The sequence below is a fragment of the Nyctibius grandis genome, chromosome 5, assembly GCF_013368605.1.
Source record: "Nyctibius grandis isolate bNycGra1 chromosome 5, bNycGra1.pri, whole genome shotgun sequence".
Lineage (NCBI taxonomy): Eukaryota > Metazoa > Chordata > Aves > Nyctibiiformes > Nyctibiidae > Nyctibius > Nyctibius grandis.
Genome location: NC_090662.1, coordinates 617,160 through 640,768, shown reverse-complemented (window position 1 = coordinate 640,768; position 23,609 = coordinate 617,160). Strand labels below are relative to the sequence as shown.

Below are 23,609 nucleotides of genomic sequence, written 5' to 3'. Positions count from 1 at the left end.
GTGCCAGCGTGGCTCCAGACACGCACCGCGGCTCCGGACACGCACCGGCAGCTCAGGCTCCCCCCGCACCCGGCACAGCCGCCTGGCAGGGGCACCCGCCTGTGGCCTCCGGGGTCCCCACCACACTGGGGGGGGCTCCAGGTCCCAACCGGGGGACCCCTGGCCATGGGGCTGGGCCAGGCCATGGGGGCCTGGTGCAGGATGTGGCCCCAATGCAGGGTTGGGGTGCTGGATGTGGCCCAGCACCGGCCCGGGCAGGGGCTGACAGACGCTCTCACAAGGGCACCGGTGCCAGCGTGGGCAGACGGCCGCTCCCACCCAGTGTCCCCGTACCCCACCGATGCTCAGGACCCCCCTTGGCTGACTTGGGGTGCACCCCCCCTCCTTGGGGGTGAGGGTGACGGTGGCTCTCGCACCCAGCCGCAGGAGAGACCCCCGCTCGATGGGCGCAGCATCCGTGCCAGCTCTGGGGATGTCACTGCGGTGCCACCTCCCCGTCACCCCTCACTGTGCCCCTCTGCGCAGGGACGTCGGGGGGTTCTGGCAGCGCGGGGGGGGAGTGGGCAGGGGGGCGTGCAGGCAGGGTGTGCAGGCAGGGTGTGCAGGCAGGGTGCTGGCCAGAGCCCCGAGAGCCCGCTGGGTGCGGGCAGCTGCGGGAGGAGGGTGCTGGCGGTGGGTGCCAGCTGCCACCCGCGGCTGTCGGGTGCCGCACGGGGCGAGGCGTCCCGCCGTGCCAGACACGGCCGAGGGCCCCTGCGCACGCCGGGCCCTGCCGCCGTGCCCCGCTGCACACTCCGCGTCACCGCCACGCAGGCGGGCACGGCTCGGCGGGCACGGCTCGGCGGGCACCCATCACCAGGCACCCACCCACCGCCACCGGGCACCGCCGCCCCACGCCGCCTTTCATCCACTGCCCGAGGAGCTGCTGACGCACCCGCTGCTGGCACCCCCTGGCCGGTGCCCGCTGGCTGCCAGGGGGTGCCAGGACCCCGGTGCGGCCACCCCCAGCCCAACGGTGGGCACGGAGCTGGGCGGGGGCTCACACCAAGAGCCTTTATTGGCAGCATGTACAGAGCAGCAACACCCCCGCTGCCCCCCACACTGGGGCTGGCAGCAGCCCCCGCTGCCCCCCGCCCCGTGTGCCCCCCGGGCTGGGCTCTGAGCCCCCCGTCACTTCCCCGCCGTCTGGGCTGGCCGGTCGAAGAGCTCGGCGATGTCCAGCATGGCCTGGCGGATGTTCCCCGCGAAGCGCTTCGAGTCCTGCAGGGCAGCACCCGTCAGCCCCTGGCCCCCCCCCTGCCCCCGGGGCACCCCCTGCCCCCGGGACCCCCGGCAGGTCCTGCAGGGGCAGCACCGCAAGCCTGGAGTGGGGTGGGGGTCCCACAGGGGAGGGGCTGGGATGCAGCGGGGCCAGGGGCTGCCCCAGGCCCATGGGGACCCCACAGGAGACCCTACAGCAGGGATGGCAACTGCAGCACCCGGAGAGCCCCCGCTGCCCGCCCTGCGCTGCCCCGCGTGCCCGGGGAGCCCCCAACGCCCCCCCCAGCCCCCCCCCGGGCTCTCACCGTCTCGCAGCTGGAGAACTTGCTGGAGACGTGGAAGGTGATGAGGTTCTCGCCCGCGATGATGTAGGAGACGCCGTAGCCGTCGTCTGCCACCTGCGAGGGGACAAGCGGGGTCACGGCACCCCCGGGGGCACCTGGAACCCGCTGGGGGCACCCACCTGGGCCGTGGGGCTGGGGCACGGGGCTGGGGCACATGTGCCTGACCCAGAGCCATGGGCAAGGTGGGCTACAGACACCCCCCCCTTGCACACCCACCCTCCCTGCCCCCCCCAGCCCCCCCGGGATGCTCACGGGGCCGAAGCCGCCGCCGGTGGAGACGTGGTCGGGGTACTTGGTCAGGTCGAACATCTTGAGCTGCTGCTGCGGCGTCTGGCTGGTGGAGAGGCGCCAGGGCTCCGACAGCACCTGCACGGGCACGCGTCGGTGCCGCCGGCCAGCGCCCGCTGCGCCCCACGGCACCCCACTGCGCCCCGCTGCGCCCCACTGCAACCTACTGCAACCTGCTGCACCCCACTGCGCCCCACAGCACCCCACTGCGCCCCACTGCGCCCCGCTGCGCCCTGCTGCGCCCCGCTGCACCCCACTGCACCCTGCTGTGCCCTGCTGCACCCCACAGCACCCCACTGCACCCCACTGCACCCTGCTGTGCCCCGCTGCGCCCCACTGCAACCTACTGCAACATACTGCACCTCACTGCACCCCACTGCACCCCACTGCAACCTGCTGCACCCCACTGCAACCCACTGTGCCCTGCTGCACCCCACTGCAACCTGCTGCACCTCGCTGCGCCCCACTGCACCCCACTGTGCCCCACTGCGCCCCACAGCACCCTGCTGCACCCCACTGCAACCTGCTGCAACCCACAGCACGCCACTGCAACCCACTGCACCCCGCTGCACCCCGCTGCACCCCACTGCAACCCACTGTGCCCTGCTGCACCCCACAGCACCCTGCTGCACCCCACTGCAACCCGCTGCAACCCACAGCACCCCACTGCACTCTGCTGTGCCCCACTGCAACCCGCTGTGCCCCACTGCACCCCGCTGCGCTCCACTGCACCCGACAGCACCCCACTGCACCCCGCTGCACCCCACTGCACCCCACTGCAACCCACTGCACCCCACTGCACCCCGCTGCACCCCACTGCAACCTGCTGTGCCCCACTGCACCCCGCTGCGCCCCACTGCAACCCACTGCGCCCCACTGCCCGCGGGCACACAGGGCCTGGCAGGTACGTGTGTGCTGGTGTCACCGTGTGGGGTGCACGGGCAGCCACGTCCCCGCGCACGGCCCGGCTGAGGCACCCGGCTGTCCGTGACACGCGCAGGGTGACACACGCAGGGTGACATGTGCCAGGTGACACACAGGGTGACACACAGGGTGACACATGCAGGGTGACACACAGGGTGACACGCGCAGGGTGCTGTCATGTGCCACGCGGTGCCACGCCGGCGATGGCAGCTGGAGGCGTGTGCCCGCGCCACGCGTGTGCTGGTGACACACGCGAGGGTGCACCCACGCCGCGTCCCGCGTGTCCCCCTGGGCTCACCTGGGCCAGGAAGGGGGACTGCAGGCCCAGGTAGCGGGACACCACGTAGAGGCAGAAGAGGTGGCGGTCGATGCCGGCGCCGGTCATGGCCATGCGGTACATGAGCTGGTGCTTCTCGGCCGCCAGCTTGAAGAGCCGCTGGCGCTCGGCTCGCTGCGGGGACAGCGGGGCTCGGGGACGGGTCCTGCCACCCCCAGCACAGCCACCCCGGGGGACGGGGACCTCCCCAGGGACAGGGACCCCCTCCAGAGATGGGCACCTTCTCTAGGGATGGGGAAGTCCCCAAGGCAGAGGGACCTCTCCCTCTCCCACAAGGGGGGCCCTCCCTACAAGATAAAGATCTTCATGAGAGATGGGACCTCCATGAGGGGTGGGGACCTTGGTGAGGGGTGGGGACCGCCCCCAGAGAAGGGCACTTTCTCCAGGGACAAGGTCATTCCCAAGGAATGGGGACATCTGCCAGAGACAGGGACCTCCCCAAGGGACAAGGACCACCACGAGGCAAGGGGACCTGCCCAAGGGACAAGGACCACCATGAGGCACAGGGCCCTCCCCAAGGGACAAGGACCACCGTGACGCAGCGGGACCTCCCCAAGGGACAAGGACCACCACGAGGTAAGGGGACCTGCCCAAGGGACAAGGACCACCATGAGGCAACGGGACCTCCCCAAGGGACAAGGGCCACCATGAGGCAAGGGGCCCTCCGCAAGGGACAAGGACCACCACGAGGCAACGAGACCTCCCCAAGGGACAAGGACCACCACGAGGCAACGGGACCTCCCCAAGGGACAAGGACCACCGTGACGCAGCGGGACCTCCCCAAGGGACAAGGACCACCACGAGGTAAGGGGACCTGCCCAAGGGACAAGGACCACCATGAGGCAACGGGACCTCCCCAAGGGACAAGGACCACCACGAGGCACGGGGACCTGCCCAAGGGACAAGGACCACCGTGACGCAGTGGGACCTGCCCAAGGGACAAGGACCACCACGAGGCAACGGGACCTCCCCAAGGGACAAGGACCACCACGAGGCACGGGGACCTGCCCAAGGGACAAGGACCACCACGAGGTAAGGGGACCTCCCCAAGGGACAAGGACCACCATGAGGCACGGGGCCCTCCCCAAGGGACAAGGACCACCACAAGGCAACGGGACCTGCCCAAGGGACAAGGACCACCACGGGGCAACGGGACCTCCCCAAGGGACAAGGACCACCACGAGGCAACGGGACCTCCCCAAGGGACAAGGACCACCATGAGGCACGGGGACCTGCCCAAGGGACAAGGACCACCACGAGGTAAGGGGACCTGCCCAAGGGACAAGGACCACCATGAGGCACGGGGACCTGCCCAAGGGACAAGGACCACCATGAGGTAAGGGGACCTGCCCAAGGGACAAGGGCCACCACAAGGCATGGGGCCCTCCCCAAGGGACAAGGACCACCATGAGGCACAGAGCCCTCCCCAAGGGACAAGGACCACCATGAGGCATGGGGACCTGTCCAAGGGACAAGGACCACCACGAGGCAATGGGACCTGCCCAAGGGACAAGGACCACCATGAGGCAAGGTGCCCTCCCCAAGGGACAAGGACCACCATGAGGCACAGGGCCCTCCCCAAGGGACAAGGACCACCATGAGGCATGGGGCCCTCGCCCAGTGACCAGCATGAGGGACGGGGACCCCCCAGGGGACGGGACCCCCGGAGGGGAGGCGCTGGCCGGGGGGGCTCACGCTCTGCCGGGGGTCGGCCATGCTGCGCACGAAGGCGGTGGACTCGGCCGTGCAGGACCTCACGGTCTCCGTGCGGCCCTCGCGGAAGAGCCGCGTCATGGAGGCCTCGTAGGTGAGGCAGAAGCAGCCCTTGTCCTGCGGAGAGGCCGGGTCAGCGCGGGGGGTCCCGGCGGGGGCCGCTGCCCCGTCCCTGTCCCCGTCCCACCCCGACGGCTCACGCGGAAGTGGGCGAGCTGCAGGGAGATCTGGATGAAGGCGTCGGGGCTGGTGCGGCACTTCTTGATGAGCCCCTTGCCGAAGGCCGAGAACTGGAAGCAGCAGAAGTCCACGTCGTCGGCCAGCGCCTTGGCCACGCGGTACGAGCCCTCGATGGCGGCACGGCACTGCGGAGAGACGCGGCATGGCACCGGGCCCGGACCCCCGTCACCGGGTGGGGGGACACGGAGGGCTCAGCCCCAGCCCTGGGCACAGCCAGGGGCACCGGGACACAAGAGGGCCAAGGGACCCTGGGGCACAGGGGGTGGCTGGGGTGCAGAGAGCCCACCCTGATGCCATGGGGTGTGTGGAGGGGTGGTTGGGGCACAGAGAGCCCACCCTGATGCCGTGGGGTGCAGGGGGTGGCCGGGGCACAGGGGGTGGCCCACCCCAATGCCCTGGGGTGTAGAGAGCCCACCTCGATGCCATGGGTTGTGGGGGGGGTGGCCCACCCTGATGCTGTGGGGCACAGGGGGTGGCCCACCCCAATGCCATGGGGCACAGAGAGCCCACCTCGATGCCATGGGTTGTGGGGGGGGGGTGGCCCACCCCGATGCCGTGGGGCACAGGGGGTGGTGGGGGTGCAGAGAGCCCACCCCGATGCCATGGGGTGTGGGGGGGTGGCCCACCCCGATGCCATGGGGCGCAGGGGGTGACAGGGGTGCAGAGAGCCCACCCCGATGCCATGGGTTGTGGGGGGGGGGGGTGGCCCACCCTGATGCCATGGGGCGCAGGGGGTGACAGGGGTGCAGAGAGCCCACGTCGATGCCATGGGGTGTGGGGGGGGGGTGGCCCACCCTGATGCCATGGGGCGCAGGGGGTGACAGGGGTGCAGAGAGCCCACCCCGATGCCATGGGTTGTGGGGGGGTGGCCCACCCCGATGCCGTGGGGCGCAGGGGGTGACAGGGGTGCAGAGAGCCCACCCCGATGCCGTGGGGTGCAGGGAGTGGCCGGGGCACAGGGGGTGGCCCACCCCAATGCCATGGGGTGCAGAGAGCCCACCCCGATGCCATGGGTTGTGGGGGGGGTGGTTGGGGCACAGAGACCCCACCCTGATGCCGTGGGGTGCAGGGGGTGACTGGGGCACAGGGGGTGGCCCACTCTGATGCCACGGATTGTGGGGGTGGTGGTTGGGCTGCAGAGAGCCCACCTCGATGCCATGGGTTGTGGGGGGGGTGGCCCACCCTGATGCCATGGGGCGCAGGGGGTGGCCAGGGTGCAAAGAGCCCACCCCGATGCCATGGGGTGTGGTGGGGGGGGGGGGGTGGCCAGGGTGCAGAGAGCCCACCCCGATGCCATGGGGTGAGGGGGGGTGGCCCACCCCGATGCCATGGGGCGCAGGGGGACCCCGAGAGGCTGCCAGCAGGGCCAGGGTGGGGGGCACGTGGGGGGCACGTGGGGGCCAGACCCACCTCCTGGGGGATGTCCCACTGGAGGCGCTGGGGGGGGGCCAGCAGGGTGTCGGGCTCGCCCAGGCAGTGCCCCCCCTCCGTGTAGCCCAGCTGGAACTTGTCTGTCGCCAGCATGAACTGGGGGGGGGTGGGCAGAGCCTGAGTGTGGGGCACCGGCCCCACGGCCCCCCACACCCCCCCAATCCACCCCCCCCCAGCCCCACTCCCCCCAGGCTGTCCCAGGGCTCCCCCCAGGGCAGTGCCCTCCGCCCCCCCCTGCTCCCAGGAAGGGGGTGCCCAGCTTGGGGGTGCCCAGCCCCAGGGCACCCAAAGGGGGTGCCTACCCCAGGGGTAACCAGATGGGGGTCCCCAGCCTGGGGGGTCCCTAACAGGGGTGCCCAATGGGGGTGCCCAGGGGGGTTCCCATCCCTGGGGACCCCAACAGGGGTGCCCAGCCTGGGGGTGCCCAGCCTGGCGGTGCCCCGTGGAGCTGGCCAGCCTGGGGGTGCCCAGCCTGGGGGTCCCTAACTGGGGACCAGTGGGGGTTCCCATCCCTGGGAGTGCCCCATGGGGGTGCCCAGCCTGGGGGTGCCCCATGGAGGTGCCCAGGCTGGAGGTGCCCAGCCTGGGGGTGCCCAGCCTGGGGGTGCCCCATGGAGGTGCCCAGGCTGGAGGTGCCCAGCCTGGGGGTGCCCAGCCTGGGGGTGCCCCATGGAGGTGCCCAGCCCGGGGGTGCCCAGCCTGGGGGTCCCTAACAGTGAACCAGTGGGGGTTCCCATCCCTGGGGGTGCCCCATGGAGGTGCCCAGCCTGGGGGTGCCCAGCCTGGGGGTCCCTAACAGTGAACCAGTGGGGGTTCCCATCCCTGGGAGTGCCCCATGGAGGTGCCCAGCCTGGGGGTGCCCCATGGAGGTGCCCAGCCTGGAGGTGCCCAGCCTGGGGGTGCCCCATGGAGGTGCCCAGCCTGGAGGTGCCCAGCCTGGGGATGCCCAGCCTGGGGGTCCCTAACTGGGGACCAGTGGGGGTTCCCATCCCTGGGGGTGCCCCATGGAGGTGCCCAGCCTGGAGGTGCCCAGCCTGGGGATGCCCCATGGAGGTGCCCAGCCCGGGAGTGCCCAGCCTGGGGGTCCCTAACAGGGAACTAGTGGGGGTTCCCATCCCTGGGGACCTCAACAGGGGTGCCCAGCCTAGGGATGCCCAGCCTGGGGGTGCCCCATGGGGGTGCTCAGCCTGGGGGTGCCCCATGGAGGTGCCCAGCCTGGGGGTTCCCATCCCTGGGGGTGCCCCACGGAGGTGCCCAGCCCGGGGGTGCCCCCTGGCCCCCCGTTACCTCCCAGAGGTGCCCGATGATGGGCGCGTCGGCCCAGGAGTGCTCGGCGTTGGCCCCCAGCTTCCCGTTCTTGTAGACCACGAGGGTGAAGGACTTGTCGAACCAGCTGCGGGGAGCGGGGTGAGGGCAGGGTGGGCACCGTGGGGCGGGGGGGGGGGAGCCAGGGAGGGGGGTCAGGGGGGTGCCCACCGGTCGTAGCACTGGCCGTGCAGCAGGGACTTGGCGTAGGCGTCCATGCAGCCCTCCCGGCCCGCGCGGTAGCCGTGCTCCTCCTCGTCCAGCGTCAGGAAGAAGGCCGCCCGCTCGATGGCGTCCAGCGACGCCTTGTTCTTCCCGTGGCTGAAGAACCGGGCGCGGGCCTCGGCCCAGGGCACCCTGCGGCACCGGGAACAAGGGCATGGGGGGGGCTGGCCGTGCCTGGACCCACCACCGTCCTGCCGAGCCCCTGCCCCGACCCTGAGCACAGGGGAGGAGGGGATCTGCTGGAGAGCGGCTCCGTGGAGAAGCACTGGTGGACAACAATGGGACAGCGACGTGCCCTTGGGGCCAAGAAGGCCAGTGGGATCCTTTCTGCTCAGCAAGGGTCATTGGACACTGGAAGGGGCTGCCCAGGGAGGTGGTGGAGTCACCATCTCTGGAGGGGTTTAAGAAAAGCCTGGCCATGGCACTTAGTGCCCTGGTCTAGTTGCCATGGTGGTGTCAGGGCAATGGTTGGAGTCGATGAGCCCAGAGGGCTCTGCCAACCTCATTGATTCTGGGGTGCATTAAGAGTGTGTCCAGCAGAGCGAGTGAGGTCCTCATCCCCCTCTACTCTACCCTGGTGAGACCTCACCGGGAATATTGCATTCAGTTCTGGACTCCCCGGTTCAAGAGGGACAGAGATCTACTGGAGAGAGTCCAAGGGAGGGCGACGAGGATGATGAAGGGACTGGGACACCTGCCTTAGGAGGAAGGGTTGGGAGACCTGGAGTCTGGAGAAGAGAAGCCTGAGAGGGGATGTGATTGATGGGTATGAATAGATGAGGGTGGGTGTCAAGAGGAAAGGGGCAACCTCTTGTCACTGGTGCCCTGCGATGGGACAAGGGGCAATGGATGCAAGCTGGAGGCCAGGAAGGTCAACCTCAACGTGAGGAAGAACTTCTTCACCATGAGGGTTACAGAGCCCTGGCACAGGCTCCCAGAGAGGGTGTGGAGTCTCCTTCTCTGGAGGCTTCCAAGCCCCGTCTGGATGCGTTCCTGTGAGACCTGCCCTAGGTTGGCCCTGGACTTGATGATCCCAGAGGTTCCTTCCACCCCGTCACATCCTACGAGTCCACCACCCACGCCACAGCCCGCGGGTGTCCCCACCCCCTCCCGTCCCCCCGGGCACCTCTCCCCGGCGGTGAGGGCGGCCAGGCGCTCCTCGCCGGGCTGGGGGGGCGAGGGGTCGTCCAGGATGCGCTGGAACTGGAGCTGGAGGTCGCGGGGCCGCAGGAGCTGCCCCCCGTAGTACAGCCACACCTTGTAGAAGCGGCCCTTGTGGTACACGGCCAGGTGCTTGCTGTCCACCAGGTGCAGCAGCGTGTCTGGGGGGGGGGGGGGGGACACGGGGGGGTCACGGCCACCCCACGGCCCCCCCCAGACAGCCCCCGTGGGGCAGGGGGTGCCCCCGGCCCCCCCGTACCCGTCTCCTTGCCGGGGATGCGGGTGGTGTTGAACATCCGCTCCGACTGGTAGGAGCACATGGGGACGATGCCCAGCGCCATCACCTGTGGGGCAGCCGTGAGGGGGGACGGGCACCCCCCAGCCCCAGCGCCCTGCCCCACAGCCCCCTGCAGCCCCAGGACCCCACACCAACCACCCCCCAGCCCCAGCGCCCTGCCCCACAGCCCCCTGCAGCCCTGGGACCCCACACCAGCCCCACGGTGACTCCCCCCCCTGGCCCTACCCCTGCCCCCACAGCCCCCCTGCAGCCCTGGAACCCCATGCCAGCCCCACAGCAACCACCCCCTGGCCCTACCCCTGCCCCACAGCCCCCTGCAGCCCCAGGACCCCATACCAGCCCCACAGCAACCACCCCCTGGCCCTACCCCTGCCCCACAGCCTCCCCTGCAGCCCCAGGACCCCACACCAGCCCCACAGCGACCAACCCCTGGCTCTACCCCTGCTCCCCCAGCCCCCCTGCAGCCCTGGGACCCCATGCCAGCCCCACAGCAACCACCCCCTGGCCCTACCCCTGCCCCACAGCCTCCCCTGCAGCCCCAGGACCCCACACCAGCCCCACGGTGACTCCCCCCGGCCCTACCCCTGCCCCACAGCCCCCTGCAGCCCCAGGACCCCATGCCAGCCCCACAGCGACCACCCCCTGGCTCTACCCCTGCCCCACAGCCCCCCTGCAGCCCCAAGACCCCACACCAGCCCCACGGTGACTCCCCCCCTGGCCCTACCCCTGCCCCACAGCCCCCTGCAGCCCCGGGACCCCATGCCAGCCCCACAGCAACCACCCCCTGGCCCTACCCCTGCCCCACAGCCCCCTGCAGCCCCAGGACCCCATGCCAGCCCAACAGCAACCACCCCCTGGCCCTACCCCTGCCCCACAGCCTCCCCTGCAGCCCCAGGACCCCATGCCAGCCCCACAGCGACCATCCCCTGGCCCTACCCCTGCCCCACAGCCCCCCCTGCTCCCCCCCAGCCCCCCGGCGCTCACGGGGGGGATCTCCCCGCGGTCCAGCTTGCGGCGGTACAGCAGGATGGCGTGCACGGCGTTACCCGCCCGGGCAGCCTGGACGTGGCTGGGGGTGACGTAGAGGAAATCCTGGGGACAAGGGACAAATGACAGCGTCGGGGGGCACCCGGTGGGGGTCTTGGTCACGCCGAGGGCCACCCCCCCCCCCTTTACCATGGCGTAGTAGTTGCTGTTGACCATGAGCGGGCTGCGGCCCCGCAGGTAGATGTACTGCTCCCACCAGTCGCTCACCTGCGGGGACGGGGAGAGGGGTGGGGACGGGGCGTGGGACCCCCTCGCTCTGCCCCTCAGGACCCAGCTGGGGCACCCAGGAGCACCCAAGTCCCCCATCCCCACGACTGTGGGCTTGGGTTGGGGTCACCATCGCTGGAGGGGGGTGAGGCGGCGGTGGTGTCCCCCCCAGCCCCCAGGTACCCACGTAGTTGGTTGTCCACCAGGACTTGAGGACCAGGTACTTCTGCAGCCGTGGAGCTGTCTTCTCCTTGAACTCCTTGGCCAGAGCCTCCATCTTCGTGTACTTCTCGTCATCCATCAGCGGGCGCACGGACTCCAGGTACTGCGGAGGGACGGGGGGGCTCGCTGTGACCCACCCCCCCCCACCCCACCGCAGGCGGGCCCCCCTGCCCGTCCCTTACCCGGGTGATGGTGGCCTCCACGGGGGGCACGGGCAGCTTGGGGAGGGAGGTCTGGAAGCTGTAGAGCAGGGGCTTGCGGACAGACAGCACCTTCATCAGCGCCTGCCGGGCACGGGGGGAGGATGGAGGGGAGCCCCTGACACCCCAGTGGGGTCCCAGCCCTGCCCACTCCCCCTGACACCCCAGTCGGGTCCCAGACCTGCCCCTGACACCCCAGTCGGGCCCCAGCCCTGCCCCTGACACCCCAGTGGGGTCCCAGCCCTGCCCACTCCCCCTGACACCCCAGTCGGGTCCCAGACCTGCCCATGGCCCCTGACACCCCAGTCGAGTCCCAGCCCTGCCCATGGCCCCTGACACCCCAGTTGGGTCCCAGTCCTTCCCACTCCCCCTGACACCCTTGTCAGGTCCCAGCCCTGCCCCTGACACCCCAGTCAGGTCCCAGCCCTGCCCCTGACACCCAGTCGAGTCCCAGCCCTGCCTGCTGCCCCTGACACCCCAGTCAGGTCCCAGTCCTGCCCACAGCCCCTGACACCCCATCGGGTCCCAGCCCTGCCCACGGCCCCTGACACCCCAGTTGGGTCCCAGCCCTGCCCCTGACACCCCAGTCGGGTCCCAGTCCTTCCCACTCCCCCTGACACCCCCGTCGGGTCCCAGCCCTGCCCCTGACACCCCAGTCGGGTCCCAGCCCTGCCCACAGCCCCTGATACCCCCGTCGGGTCCCAGCCCTGCCCCTGACACCCCATCGGGTCCCAGCCCTGCCCCTGACACCCCAGTGGGGTCCCAGCCCTGCCCACAGCCCCTGACACCCAGCTGGGGCAGCTGCTCCTGCCCATGCCCACCCCAGGCAGTTCCTGGCCTCGCTGCCCCACTCCTGCGGCTCCCCAGGACCCCCAGCACCCACCATCTCCGTGCCACGGAGCCGGGTCAGCTTGACCCCATCGTCGCAGCCCCCCGGAACCCCCCGTGCTGCACGTGCACACACACGCGTGCACACACACACACTGCACCCCAGCAGCACCCTGCTCAGCACTGCTCGCCCTGCCCTGCCCGGTGCCAGTGCTGGTGCCACTCACCACCCAGATCTTGGTGCTGCGGCTCATCCTGCCGTGGGGCTCGAACATCCAGCCGTGGTAGGAGAGGAGCAGCTTCAGCGCCTGCCGGAAGAGCAGGACGGCCGAGAGCCAGACGCCGGTGGAGAAGAGCGCGGCGCTCACCATCGTCCGGCTCTCGGGGCTCAGGAGGCGGCTGTGGGGGCAGACGGGGTGGGCTGGGGGGGGACATGAAAGGTGGGACCCCCTCGGGGACGTCCCCATGCAGGGCTGTGCCCGTGGGGTTGGGGGATGTGTAGTGGGACCCCCCCCAACCCCCAAGCAGGGATGTGTGAGGTGAACCCCCCCCCAGGGGATGCTGCAGGCCCCCCCGGCCATGGGGCTGGGGCTGGGGACACGTGGGGTGGGCACCCCTGCAGGGCAGGGCAGGTGGGGCCATGCCCATGGGGCTGGGGGCTGCGACCCCCCCCATGGGGATGTGGCTGGTGGGGCTGTGCCCATGGGGCTGGGGGCTGTGGGGGTGACCCCCACCCTGGGGATTTGGCTGGTGGGGCCGTGCCCATGGGGCTGGGGGCTTTGGGGGTGACCCCCACCCTGGGGATTTGGCTGGTGGGTCTGTGCCCATGGGGCTGGGGGCTTTGGGGGGTGGCTGGTGGGGTTGTGCCCATGGGGCTGGGGGCTTTGGGGGTGACCCCCCCATGGGGCTGTGGCTGGTGGGGCCGTGCCCATGGGGCTGGGGACTGTGGGGGGTGACCCCCCCATGGGGCCATGGCTGGTGGGGTTGTGCCCATGGGGCTGGGGGCTTTGGGGGGTGGCTGGTGGGGCTGTGCCCATGGGGCTGGGGCTGTGGGGGTGACCCCCCCATGGGGCTGTGCCCGGTGGGGCTGTGCCCAGGGTGGGGGTGGCCCTGGCCGCCCCCCGCGCTCACCTCTCGGGCAGGCAGTGGCGGATGCGGGCGATCATGCCCAGGGACGGGTCCACCTGGCAGTAGAAGGAGCCGGCGGTGGCCATCACGACCACCATCCAGCTGGAGGGGGACGCGGGGTAGACGCCGGTCAGGAAGCTGTTCTGTGGGCACAGGGGGGTCAGGGCGGCGGGGACGGGGACGGGGGGGGTCCGGCCGCCCGCTGCCCCCGGCCCACCTTGGCGCGGACCAGGCGCTTCTTCCAGGAGGAGACGCCGGCGAGGTAGAGCTGCCGGACGGCCTCGCGGCTCAGGTGGAAGTCCAAGCCCTCGGGGGTGACGGTGAACTGGAAGGCCACGGCCTGGTGAGCCTCCGCCATGGTGGGGGGCTGCCGGCACCTGCGGGGGGGCGCAGCGGGGCTGAGCGCGGGGACGGCCGCCCCCGGCACACGCTGCCCGGGGTTGGGGGGGGGGACCCCTGCCCGGCCCCAGCGGGGCGGCTCGGGGGGGCGAGGGCACGGTGGGGGGCACGGAGAGGGGGGGGGGTCTGCGTGGTGCTGCCGAGGTCAGCGCGGCGCGCGGGCACCGGAGCGGCCTCGGGGGCGTCGCGGCGGCCGCGGTGCCAGCCCGGCCGCGTGCCGCGGGAGCCTGCCAGCCCTCTGCGCGTGCCGCGGTCACACGGCGCTGGCCGGGCGCCCACTGGGAGAAGGGTCACCGCCGCCTCGGCACAGCACCGGCCCCAGCGCCCGCCGGAGGGGACGTGGCCAGACACACCCCCGGCCCCCGCCCGCGGCGAAGCCCTCGGGGACGGGACAGCACCTGCCCGGCGCCCCGGCACACGCCGTCCCCACGCAGCAGGAGCCGTGGGGCAAGGAGGGACCCCGCTGCGGGCACAGCCGGGCTCTGCCAGGCCCCCGCGCTGGTGTCGGCACAGCCGGTGCCGCCCGGGCTCAGCCCGAGGGCTGCGGGGCCCGTGGGTGCCGCTGGAGCCCCGGCTGCGGGGCGGGTGTGCTCAGGGGGCACAGTGCACCGAGCTGCACCGCGCTGCGTTGTGCTGCACCGCCCGGCGTGACACTGCACCGCATGGCACGGCACGGCACGGCACGGCACTGCCCTGTGCTCCACTGCCCGGCGCCGCACTGCACCCAACCGCATCACCCCGCACCGACGTGCACCGCAGTGTGCGGCACTGCCCGGCTGCACTGCGCCCTGATGCAGGCAATCACCCTGCACGGCATGGCATGGCACTGCACGGCATGGCACTGCATGGCACGGCACAGCAGGGCGCAGCACGGCTGCAGGCTGCCCTGCGCTGCTCCCCGTTGCATGCAATCACCTGGCACTGCACAGCACAGCATGGCACTGCATGGAATCATGCATGGCACGGCACGGCACTGCATGGCACTGCACGGCACGGCCTGGCATGGCATGGCATGGCATGGCATGGCATGGCACAGCACTGCACGGCACAGCAGGGCACAGCACTGCATAGAATCATTCATGGCACAGCATGGCACTGCCTGGCACTGCACAGCATGGCCTGGCCTGGCATGGCACGGCACTGCACGGCCTGGCACCCCACAGCCCAGCACAACAGGGCGCAGCACGGCCCGGCCCGGCCTGGCACAGCACGGCGGTGTCACCGCAGCTCCCGGGGCCGGACCCCCCCGCCCGCCGCCGCCCCGCACGATCCCCACAAGGTCACGGGGCCGGGCCGGGCCACGCAGCCCCCCGGACCCCCCCCGACCCCCCGCCGCGGGGCCGGGGGCTGCGGGGGCTGCGGGCCCGGGGGGCACGGACAGACCCCCCAGCGGGGGCCGCCGCGGCCGGGGGTCGGGGAGGGGTCCGGGGGCCGCTGCCCGCGGACACGGGTGGGCCCGGGCGGGGCCGGGGGGTGCCCCCCCCCCGCTGCGGGTCCGGCCCCGCGGCCCCCACGCGCGGTCCCCCCGCCCCGGGGCCCGGTACCTGCTCGGGGGCGCGGAGGGCGGGCGGCGGCCCCGGGGACGGCGGCTCCTGCGGCCCGGCCGGTAACCGGACACCGGGGCGGGCGGCACCCGGACGCGGCCCCAAATGGTAGCGGGGCCGCCGCTCCGCCCCCGCCGCCCGCGGGCCCGTCCTGCGCGGGGGAACCCGCACCGGGGGGCACCAACGGCCCGGGGGGGACCCGCACCGGGGTCACCAACGGCCCGGGGTCACCAACGGCCCGGGGAGACCCGCACCGGGGTCACCAACGGCCCAGGGGCACCAACGGCCCGGGGAGACCCGCACCGGGGGCACCAACGGCCCGGGGGGACCCGCACCGGGGGCACCGGCGGCCCGGGGGGACCCGCACCGGGGGCACCGACGGCCCGGGGGGACCCGCACCGAGGGCACCGACGGCCCAGGGGGACCCGCACCGGGGGCACCAACGGCCCGGGGGGACCCGCACCGAGGGCACCAACGGCCCAGGGGGACCCGCACTGGTGGGACCCGCACCGGGGGCACCAACGGCCCGGGGGGACCCGCACCGGCGGCACCAACGGCCCGGGGGGAACCGCACCGGGGGCACCGACGGCCCGGGGGGACCCGCACCGGGGGCACCGACGGCCCGGGGGGACCCGCACCGGGGGCACCTGCACCGGGGGCACCGACGGCCCGGGGAGACCCGCACCAGGGGCACAGGCGGCCCTGGGGGACACGCACCGGGGGCACCGACGGCCCGGGGAGACCCGCACCCCAGGCAGGTCCCCACACCTCCGCCAGCCGCCCCCAGCCCAGCCCCGCCGCGGGCAGCGTGGCCGTGGGGCTGTCCCGGGGGTCTGGGCGTGGGGCCTGCCCCCCTCCCTGGGTGGCCCCGTGGCCACCGGGCCAGGAGCAGGGCCTGAAGCCCCCGGGGGTGTGGGGCCAAGGTGGGGTGAGCCTGGCTCCCCCCTGCTCCCACCCCCCCAGGGCCGGGCACACACGGGGGCTCTGCCAGCTGCACCGGGGTGACCCGGAGCAGGGGGTGGGTGTGAGCCCCCCAACCCTGGGGCTGGGGGAGCCCGTGGCGAGCAGGGGGCGACGGGGACACGGAGAGCGAGCGGGCCCTGCACCACCGCAGCGTTTATTGGTCTGAGGACGGAGCACATTCTGCTGTCGGGAGGGACGGAGGGGTGGGGGGGAGCAGCCCTGGCCCCCAGCCCCGGCGGGCAGCCAGGCCGGGGGGCCAGCGTGGAGGTCCTGCCCTGGCCCCCGAGGTCTGGGGAGGGGGTACTGAGCTGCCAGCGGAGGTCCCCTGCACCGCCCAGCAGCACCGGGGACCTCCCGCCAGCCCTGCCCGGACCCCTCGCTGCGGGCAGGGCCATAGCTCCAGGCAGGGCAGCGCGGGGGGCAGCCGAGCCCCCCGACCCCCCAGACAGGCTGCACCAGCCCCCCACTACTGGCCTGGGCATCCCGTGAGCCGGGACCTGCCGCAGCGCAGAGACAAGGGACGTGCCACCGCTGAGGGGCTGTGCCAGCGGCGTGGGGGGGGCAGCCGCAGCCCTGGGGGCAGGCAGGGACGGGGCACTGCCAGGCAGGGTGGGGTGACAGCCTCCCCCCTCTGCCAGGGGCCATCTCCGCAGGAGCAGGGGCAAAGACGTGGCCCCAGGGCTGATGTGCCACCTCCCCGGGGCAGGATGTCCCCTTCCCCGGGGGGCACGCGCCCGGGCAGTGCCACCTCCTCTCTCCCCGCTCTGCTGTGCAACGGAGGCAGCTCCCCAGCCTGCCCACCCCCTCCCCGGACCCGGGGGGCAGCCGGGGGGGGATACCAGCCCCCCGGAACCGTTACAGCCCCCCGGGAGGGGGCACGGGCACTGCCGGGGTGGGCGGGGGGGGGCTGCGGGTGGCGGCGGGCGCGGGCAGGGCTGGGCACCGCGCTCAGGAGCACTGCGCCTTGTGCTGGAAGTACGCCTCGAAGCGGCTCTGTGCATAGTCCTGGGGGGGGAAAGGGGAGTCAGGGACCACCCGTGCCCCCCCTGCCCCAACACCCCGCCTCGGAGGAGGGGTGACGTGCACGGGATCCCCGAGCAGGCCCCCCCGGGCAGCGCTCACCAGGTACCCGAACTCGATGGTGGAGATCTTCGCCTGCAGGATGGACCACAGGCCCCAGAAGAAGTGAGAGGCCAGAGCGAACCTGATGGAGAGCGGTGTCAGCCCCGCCAGCCCCCCGCCAAGGGTGCGCAGGAGGGAGCGGGACGAGGAGGGGTTAGGGGACGCTGCCCTCTCTGCGTGGTGGGCACCAGGGGGGTGTGCCCCCAGGAGGGGATGATGTGCCACCCCGGCGTGCCCCTCACCGGTTGATCTCCGTGAGCATCTCCTCCTCGATGCGGGCCTGCTCCTCGTGCGTGGTGTCCCCGCGCCGCCCCGAGTCCTCCGAGAGGTAGTGACGGATGAAGTGCAGCTGGGAGGGGACAGAGCGCGGGCTGGGACGCTGGCACCGCCACGCCTGGCACACCCTGCCTGGCACCGAGGGACGGGGCAGCCCTACCTGCTGCTGCCGGCTGGGGTAGTTCTCCGGGGAGGCCTTGAAGAAGGGCCAGGCGTCGTGGGTGTAGTTGTAAACCCACTCGCAGAAGTGGTTGCCGATGTCGAAGCCCCTGGGGGGAAAGGAGGGGGCGGTGAGTGGAGCCCCGGCCCCTCGCAGCCCCCAGCCCCCCCGGCGCGGGGCTGGTCCCAGCCCCCCGCGGCCCCCAGACCCACCGGTAGTTGTAGCTGCTGTACTCGAAGTCGATGAGCATGAGCTTGTCGGAGGAGGAGGCCTCGTGCCCGGCCAGCAGCAGGATGTTCCCTGCGCAGAGACAGGGGGGGCTCGGGGGGGGCTCGGGGGGGACCCGGAGGGCAGCGGCAGGCAGGGGCAGAGCCCGAGCCCGTGCCCAGGGGCGGGCAGGATCCGGGGATGCCAGCCCAGGCCCCGGCGAGGGGCAGCAGCTGCCCAGCCGCTGCGCTCACCCTCCTGGACGTCGTTGTGGCAGAAGACCACGGGCGAGGGGGTGGACTCCAGCAGCTCCCTGTGGGCCGGGGGAGAGACGTGTGAGCGGGGGCAGGACCTGCTGGCCCTCACCCACTGGCCATGGGGGCCACCACTGCAAGTGGGCACAGAGCTACGGACACAGCTGGGACCCAGAGCGGCAGAAACGTGGTGGGAAACCTGCCCTGGGGACGCGGGGACCCCCCAGAGCTGCCCCCCAGGCCTGCGCGGGGCCCTCGGGCACCCTCTGGGGACACGGGACAGGAGGGACACGGGACAGAGAAGCGGAGTCCCACCGGGCTCCCTGCAGAGGCTGGCAACGACAGGGGGTGGCCCCCCCGGGCCGGCGAGGCTCACCTGAGGCTCTTCATCTCTTCCTGCAGGTTGTACGCCTTGAGGTGGCCGAGCTTCTCCAGCTGCTCCTCCTCGGGGAAGGTGAGCTCCGCAATCTGCTTCAGGTACCTGGAGCGGAGGAGACGGCGCTGCAGCGGGACGGACACCCCTGGGTGCTGCCACCCCCCCAAATCCCCCCTCTCCCCAGCCTGGCGCAGGGCTGGGGCCCCATGCCCGTGGGCCCCGCCGGCAGCCGGCCGGGAAACCTCCCCGTGGGATTTCAGGGGCCGAGGTGAGCTGGGACGGGGGCCGCCCTCACCCCTCCATGGTCCCAAACAGCCACTTGGGCTCCTTGTTGAAGGGCATCACCATGCCGTGGAACCGGGACATCTTCACCGCAATCTCCTTGGAGATGCCGGGCTCCCGCAGGTCCTCGGTCCGCAGGCGCCGGCTCTGGGGGGGGGGGACACAGGAGTGACGTGAGCGGCCGGCCTGCCCCGGGGGAGCCGGCCCGGCCCTCGGCGGCACGAGCAGCCCCGTGGGGTGTCTCTTCCAGCGATGGCTGGCTAGAGCGGGGGCCAGGAGCCCCCCAAGATGGGCTACCGTGGGCCGGGGGGTCCATACCGGAATGTACTGCTCCAGCCGCCCCTGGGGGAAGACGCCGTAGAGCCGCGGCCCCAGCGCCCGCTCAGCCAGGATGGCGAACATCACGCTCTCCAGCACCAGCGAGTCCACGCCCTGCGGGCACCGGCGGTGAGCCCCCGTGGCCACCAGCCGGGAGGGTGGGGGGTCCCGGCGCCGCCCGCGCTCACCTGCAGGATGGCCCCGTAGACGCGCAGCAGCACCTGCCGCGGCTCGTCGCCCACGCTCAGGATGTGCTCCGGCAGCGCGCACTTGAACAGCAGGTTGCTGAGCCCCCCGCTGCGGGCACAGCCCGGTCAGGGGGTGCGGGGGTCACCGGGGGGGGTTTGGGCACGGTGGGTGGGCGACTGGGGCACCCAGAGGGGTGACACCGCTGGGAGAGGGCCAGGGGCGTCTAGGGGGGGACTGGGGCACTGGGTGGAGGGGGACTGGGGCACCTGGCAGGAGACTGGCCAGGGGAGAAACTGGGGGTGGTCTAGGCCACCAGTCGGGGGGGAAACTGGGGGACAGTGGTCAGGGGGTCAACTGGGGGACCGGTGGGAAAGTGGGGGACACTGGGAGGGGGGCTGGGCCACCAGTCAGGGGCAATACTGGGGGACAGTGGGAGGGGGAGTGGGCTACCAGTTGGGGGCGATACTGGCGGCCACTGGGAGGGGGACTGGGCCACCAGTCGCGGGGGCAGTTGGGGGACACTGGGGCCGGATGGGGATGCTGATCGGGGGGGATACTGGGGGACACTGGGAGGGGGACAGGGCTACCGGTCAGGGGGGAAACAGGGGGACACTGGAAGAGGGACTTGGCCACCAGTCGGGGGCGATACTGGGGGCCACTGGTGAGAGGGGGCAACTGGGGGACACTGGGGGACCGGTGGGAAACTGGGGGACACTGGGAGGGGGGCTGGGCCACCAGTCGGGGGCGATACTGGGGGCCACTGGGCCACTGGTGAGAGGGGGCAACCGGGGGACACTGGGGGACCGGTGGGAAACTGGGGGACACTGGGGGACTGGTGGGAAACTGGGGGACCGGTGGCAAACTGGGGGACACTGGGAGGGGACTGAGTCACCGCTCGGGAGGGGCAACCGGGGGACCCCCGTGGCCACCGGGAGGGGAACCGGGCACCGCCTCGTACCTGACCGGCCCGATCCCGAACTCCTCGGGCCCGATGAGCTTCCAGGAACCGGCCAGGAACTCCCGGCACCAGGCGTAGGCCTGCAGGCGGGTGGCGGCGGGCACGGCCCCGCTCCCGGCACCGCCGCCCCGTCCCGCCGCCGCCGCCGCCGCCGCCATGGCCGCCCCGTCCCGCAGCGGAGGGGCGGGGCGGGGCGGCCGCCTTGTCCAATAGGAAAGCGCGCCCGGCGATGACGTCACGCAGCGCGACCAATGGGGTGGCGCGGCGGCGATGCGGCGGAACGTGGAGGTGAAGGCGCGGCTGCGGGCGGCGGCGGCGGCGGCCGAGCGGCTGGGGGGGCCCGGGGGGCCCGGGCCGGGCCGGGCGCTGGCCCAGGCAGACACCTTCTTCCGCGTCCCGCGGGGCCGCCTCAAGCTGCGGCGGGGCCCGGTGAGGGGCTGGGGGGCGGGAGGGCCTGGGGGGGGCGGGATGGGCGGGTGGGCTGGGCTGAGCGACCCCGAGCCTGACCCTGACCCTGACCCTGACCCTGACCCTGACCATGACCCTGACCCTGACCCGGACCATGACCCTGACACTGACCAGGACCAGGACCAGGACCAGGACCCTGACCCGGCCTGACCCTGATCCTGATCCTGACCCTGACCCTGACCATGACCCTGACCATGACCCTGACCCGGCCTGACCCTGACCATGACCCTGACCCAGCCTGACCATGACCCTGACCTGGCCTGACCCTGACCCTGAACAGGACCAGGACCAGGACCAGGACCAGGACCAGGACCCGGCCTGACCCTGACCCTGACCAGGACCAGGACAAGGACCCTGACCTGGCCTGACCCTGACCATGACCCTGACCATGACCCTGACCCGGCCTGACCCTGATCCTGACTGACCCTCAGCCTGCCTGTCTGACCATGACCCTGCATGACCCTGACCCTGCCTGACCCTGACCTGGCCTGTCTGACCCTGACCCTGCCTCTCCTGCCTGACTCTGCCCCTGTCTGACCATGACCCTGCATGATCCTGACCTTCCCTGACCCTGATCGTGACCCTCACCCTGCCTGTCTGCCCCTGCCCCTGCCTGTCTCTCTTGCCTGACCCCGACCCTGCCCCTGCTGCCCTCCCAGGACGGGCGGGGGGAGCTGATCTTCTACGAGCGCCCCGACGCCGCCGGCCCCAAGCTCTCCTGCTTCAGCGTCACCCCCACGGATGACCCCGACGGCCTGGAGGTGAGCGCAGGGGGGGCCCCCGGGACAGCGCACCCCGGGGTGCCGGCTGCTCCCCGCCACGGGGCTGCCTGTGGCACCCACGGCCCGGCCACCAGGGCCTCGCTGGGGGCTCGTGCCTTGGCTTTGCCACCCGGCACGGCCCGGCGCCGCGGCTGCCCCGTCCTGGGGTGTCCGGCGGCGGCGGCAGCTCCTGTCCCGCGGGCAGGCGGTGCTGGGGCAGGCGCTGGGCGTGCTGGGCGTGGTGAGGAAGGAGCGTCTCCTCTACCTCGTGGGACAGACGCGGGTGCACCTGGACCGCGTGGAGGGGCTGGGGGACTTCGTGGAGCTGGAGGTGAGCGGGGCAGGGCCGGGGCGCGGGGGCCAGGCGCGGGGCACCCCGGCTCAGCCTCCCGGTGCCCGCAGGTGGTGCTGGCCGAGGGGGAGGCCGTGGAGGACGGCGAGCGCGTGGCCCGCCGGCTGATGGAGGAGCTGGGGGTCGCCGAGGAGGACCTGATCTCCGGGGCCTACCTGGACCTTCTCCTGGCCAAGGGGCAGTCGGGCTCCTGAGGGCTCGCGGGTGGCTGGTGTCCCCGCGCCGGGGGCAGAGCCCCCTCCGTGCCACCCTTCGCCCCGGGCTGTGACAGCCCACCCGGGAGCAGCAGGGCCAAGGCCAGCCCCCCCCGCCGGTGCTGCTGCCCCCACCCTTCACTGCACAATAAAACCTGGGGACAGACAGACGGTGTCTGTGTCTGGGGCCGCTCCAGTGGGCACCGTGGTCAGGGCACCCACGGTTGCCCCTCGCCACCCCCTGTGCCACAGCAGGGTGCCAGCCCTGGGGTGGCTCCGAGCTCTCCCCCCATGGGCACGGGGCCCTGGGGAGGGGGTGCAGGGGGGGCTGGCTGGGCTGGAGGGGAGGGAGAGGGTCATGGTGGGCAGCCGCACTCAGCCCTGACCCGGGTTTATGTCCTCTCCCCATGCCCAGCACCAGCTGGGAGCGGTGCCATGGGCAGAGGGGGGCTCTGGGCGGCTGGGGGGGGCTGGGGGCATCTGTGCTGCTCTGCCAGCCAGCGGGGATGTCCCCATGGGGCTGCCTGATCCTGCCCGCTGGGGGCCAGGCGGGCGCTGGGGGGTCTGTGGGGTGGCACGGCTGGGCAGCGGGGGGCAGCGGCGGGGACCGGGGTCGGGACAGGGCTGACGGGGTGGTGCCGAGCCCCGTGTTTACCGGCTGTGTTTCGGGGTGCCGGGGGGCCCAGGCGATGCCGCGGGGTCAGCCCCTCCCCAGCCGCTGTGCCCAGGGCCCTGGGCAGCCCCCGCTGTGCCCGCCTGCCCCTGCAGCCGCAGAGGGCAGCGCCGGGCGGGTGACGGCCCCGTCCCGGGACACATCTCCCCTTCCTGCCCGTTGCCCCCGGGGAAGCCGCAGGCGGGGAGCGGGGGGTCATCGCAGCCGTGCTTGGGGCTCAGCCCCGCCAGCGTCCCCTCGTGCTCCCTGGGCACCGCGGAGCGGGGAATCAGAGTCACGGACCCGTTTGGGTTGGGAAGGAGCTTTAAGATCATCGAGTCCAACATTACCCCAGCACTGCCCAGCCCACCACTAACCATGTCCCTCAGCACCACATCTACACGGCTTTTAGATCCCCCCAGGGATGGGGACTCCACCACTGCCCTGGGCAGCCTGTGCCAGCGCTTGACAACCCTTTCCATGAAGAAATTGTCCCTGATCTCCAATCTAAACCTCCCCTGGGGCAACTTGAGGCCGGTTCCTCTCGTCCCATCACTTGTTACCTGGGAGAACAGACCGACCCCCCCTCGCTACACCCTCCTTTCAGGCAGTTGTAGGGAGCGAGAAGGTCTCCCCTCAGCCTCCTTTTCTCCAGACTAAACCCCCCCAGGTCCCTCAGCCGCTCCCCATCACACTTGTGCTCCAGACCCTTCCCCAGCCCCGTTGCCCTTCTCTGGACTCGCTCCAGCACCTCAAGGTCTTTCTTGTCGTGAGGGGCCCAAAACTGCACCCAGGATTCGAGGTGCGGCCTCACCAGTGCCGAGCACAGGGGGATGATCCCTGCCCTGGTCCTGCTGGCCACACTAGTGCTGGTACAAGCCAGGATGCTGGTGGCCTTGGCCACCTGGGCACGCTGCTGGCTCATATCCAGCCGCCATCGACCAACACCCCCAGGGCCTTGGGAAGGGGCACCCAG

At 72.3% G+C, this 23,609-nt stretch overlaps 2 protein-coding genes across 5 annotated transcripts; both read right to left on the bottom strand.

The window, feature by feature from the left end:
• Positions 1–1,039: 1,039 nt before the first annotated feature.
• On the bottom strand, positions 1,040–15,172 carry CPT1B (carnitine palmitoyltransferase 1B). Of its 4 annotated transcripts, none has more exons than XM_068400525.1 (19): positions 15,102–15,172; positions 13,376–13,535; positions 13,162–13,301; positions 12,258–12,429; positions 11,185–11,286; positions 10,968–11,105; positions 10,703–10,780; positions 10,511–10,618; positions 9,488–9,572; positions 9,194–9,389; positions 8,014–8,199; positions 7,825–7,930; positions 6,517–6,633; positions 5,067–5,231; positions 4,849–4,983; positions 3,115–3,267; positions 1,857–1,970; positions 1,566–1,658; positions 1,040–1,260 (listed from the first exon to the last, which is right to left on the bottom strand). In XM_068400525.1, the coding sequence occupies exons 2-19, from the start codon at positions 13,514–13,516 to the stop codon at positions 1,171–1,173; spliced, it is 2,319 nt and encodes a 772-aa protein (XP_068256626.1). In that variant the 5' UTR covers positions 13,517–13,535; positions 15,102–15,172; the 3' UTR covers positions 1,040–1,170. The 4 variants fall into 4 exon arrangements, with proteins under 4 accessions (XP_068256626.1, XP_068256627.1, XP_068256630.1 ...); XM_068400526.1 differs by having other exon boundaries at positions 15,106–15,172; XM_068400529.1 differs by lacking the exon at positions 4,849–4,983.
• Positions 15,173–16,199: 1,027 nt separating this feature from the next.
• CHKB (choline kinase beta) lies at positions 16,200–20,364 on the bottom strand. The gene is made up of 11 exons (XM_068400573.1): positions 20,207–20,364; positions 19,248–19,356; positions 19,060–19,173; positions 18,755–18,888; positions 18,460–18,564; positions 18,084–18,142; positions 17,835–17,922; positions 17,623–17,731; positions 17,429–17,535; positions 17,187–17,268; positions 16,200–17,069 (listed from the first exon to the last, which is right to left on the bottom strand). The coding sequence occupies exons 1-11, from the start codon at positions 20,362–20,364 to the stop codon at positions 17,013–17,015; spliced, it is 1,122 nt and encodes a 373-aa protein (XP_068256674.1). The 3' UTR covers positions 16,200–17,012.
• Positions 20,365–23,609: the final 3,245 nt, after the last annotated feature.

Coding starts and splice junctions, on each gene's coding strand:
- CPT1B (XM_068400525.1), bottom strand. CDS start 13,516: ATGGCGGAGGCTCACCAGGCCGTGGCCTTCCAGTTCACCGTCACCCCC. Junction 11,106..11,184: donor TGGAGGCCACCATCACCCGG/GTAAGGGACGGG, acceptor GTCCCTCCGCAG/TACCTGGAGTCCGTGCGCCC. Junction 6,634..7,824: donor TCATCGGGCACCTCTGGGAG/GTAACGGGGGGC, acceptor ACCCCCCCCCAG/TTCATGCTGGCGACAGACAA.
- CHKB (XM_068400573.1), bottom strand. CDS start 20,364: ATGGCGGCGGCGGCGGCGGCGGCGGGACGGGGCGGCGGTGCCGGGAGC. Junction 17,269..17,428: donor ATGCTCACGGAGATCAACCG/GTGAGGGGCACG, acceptor GCTCTCCATCAG/GTTCGCTCTGGCCTCTCACT. Junction 17,070..17,186: donor CCATCGAGTTCGGGTACCTG/GTGAGCGCTGCC, acceptor TTCCCCCCCCAG/GACTATGCACAGAGCCGCTT.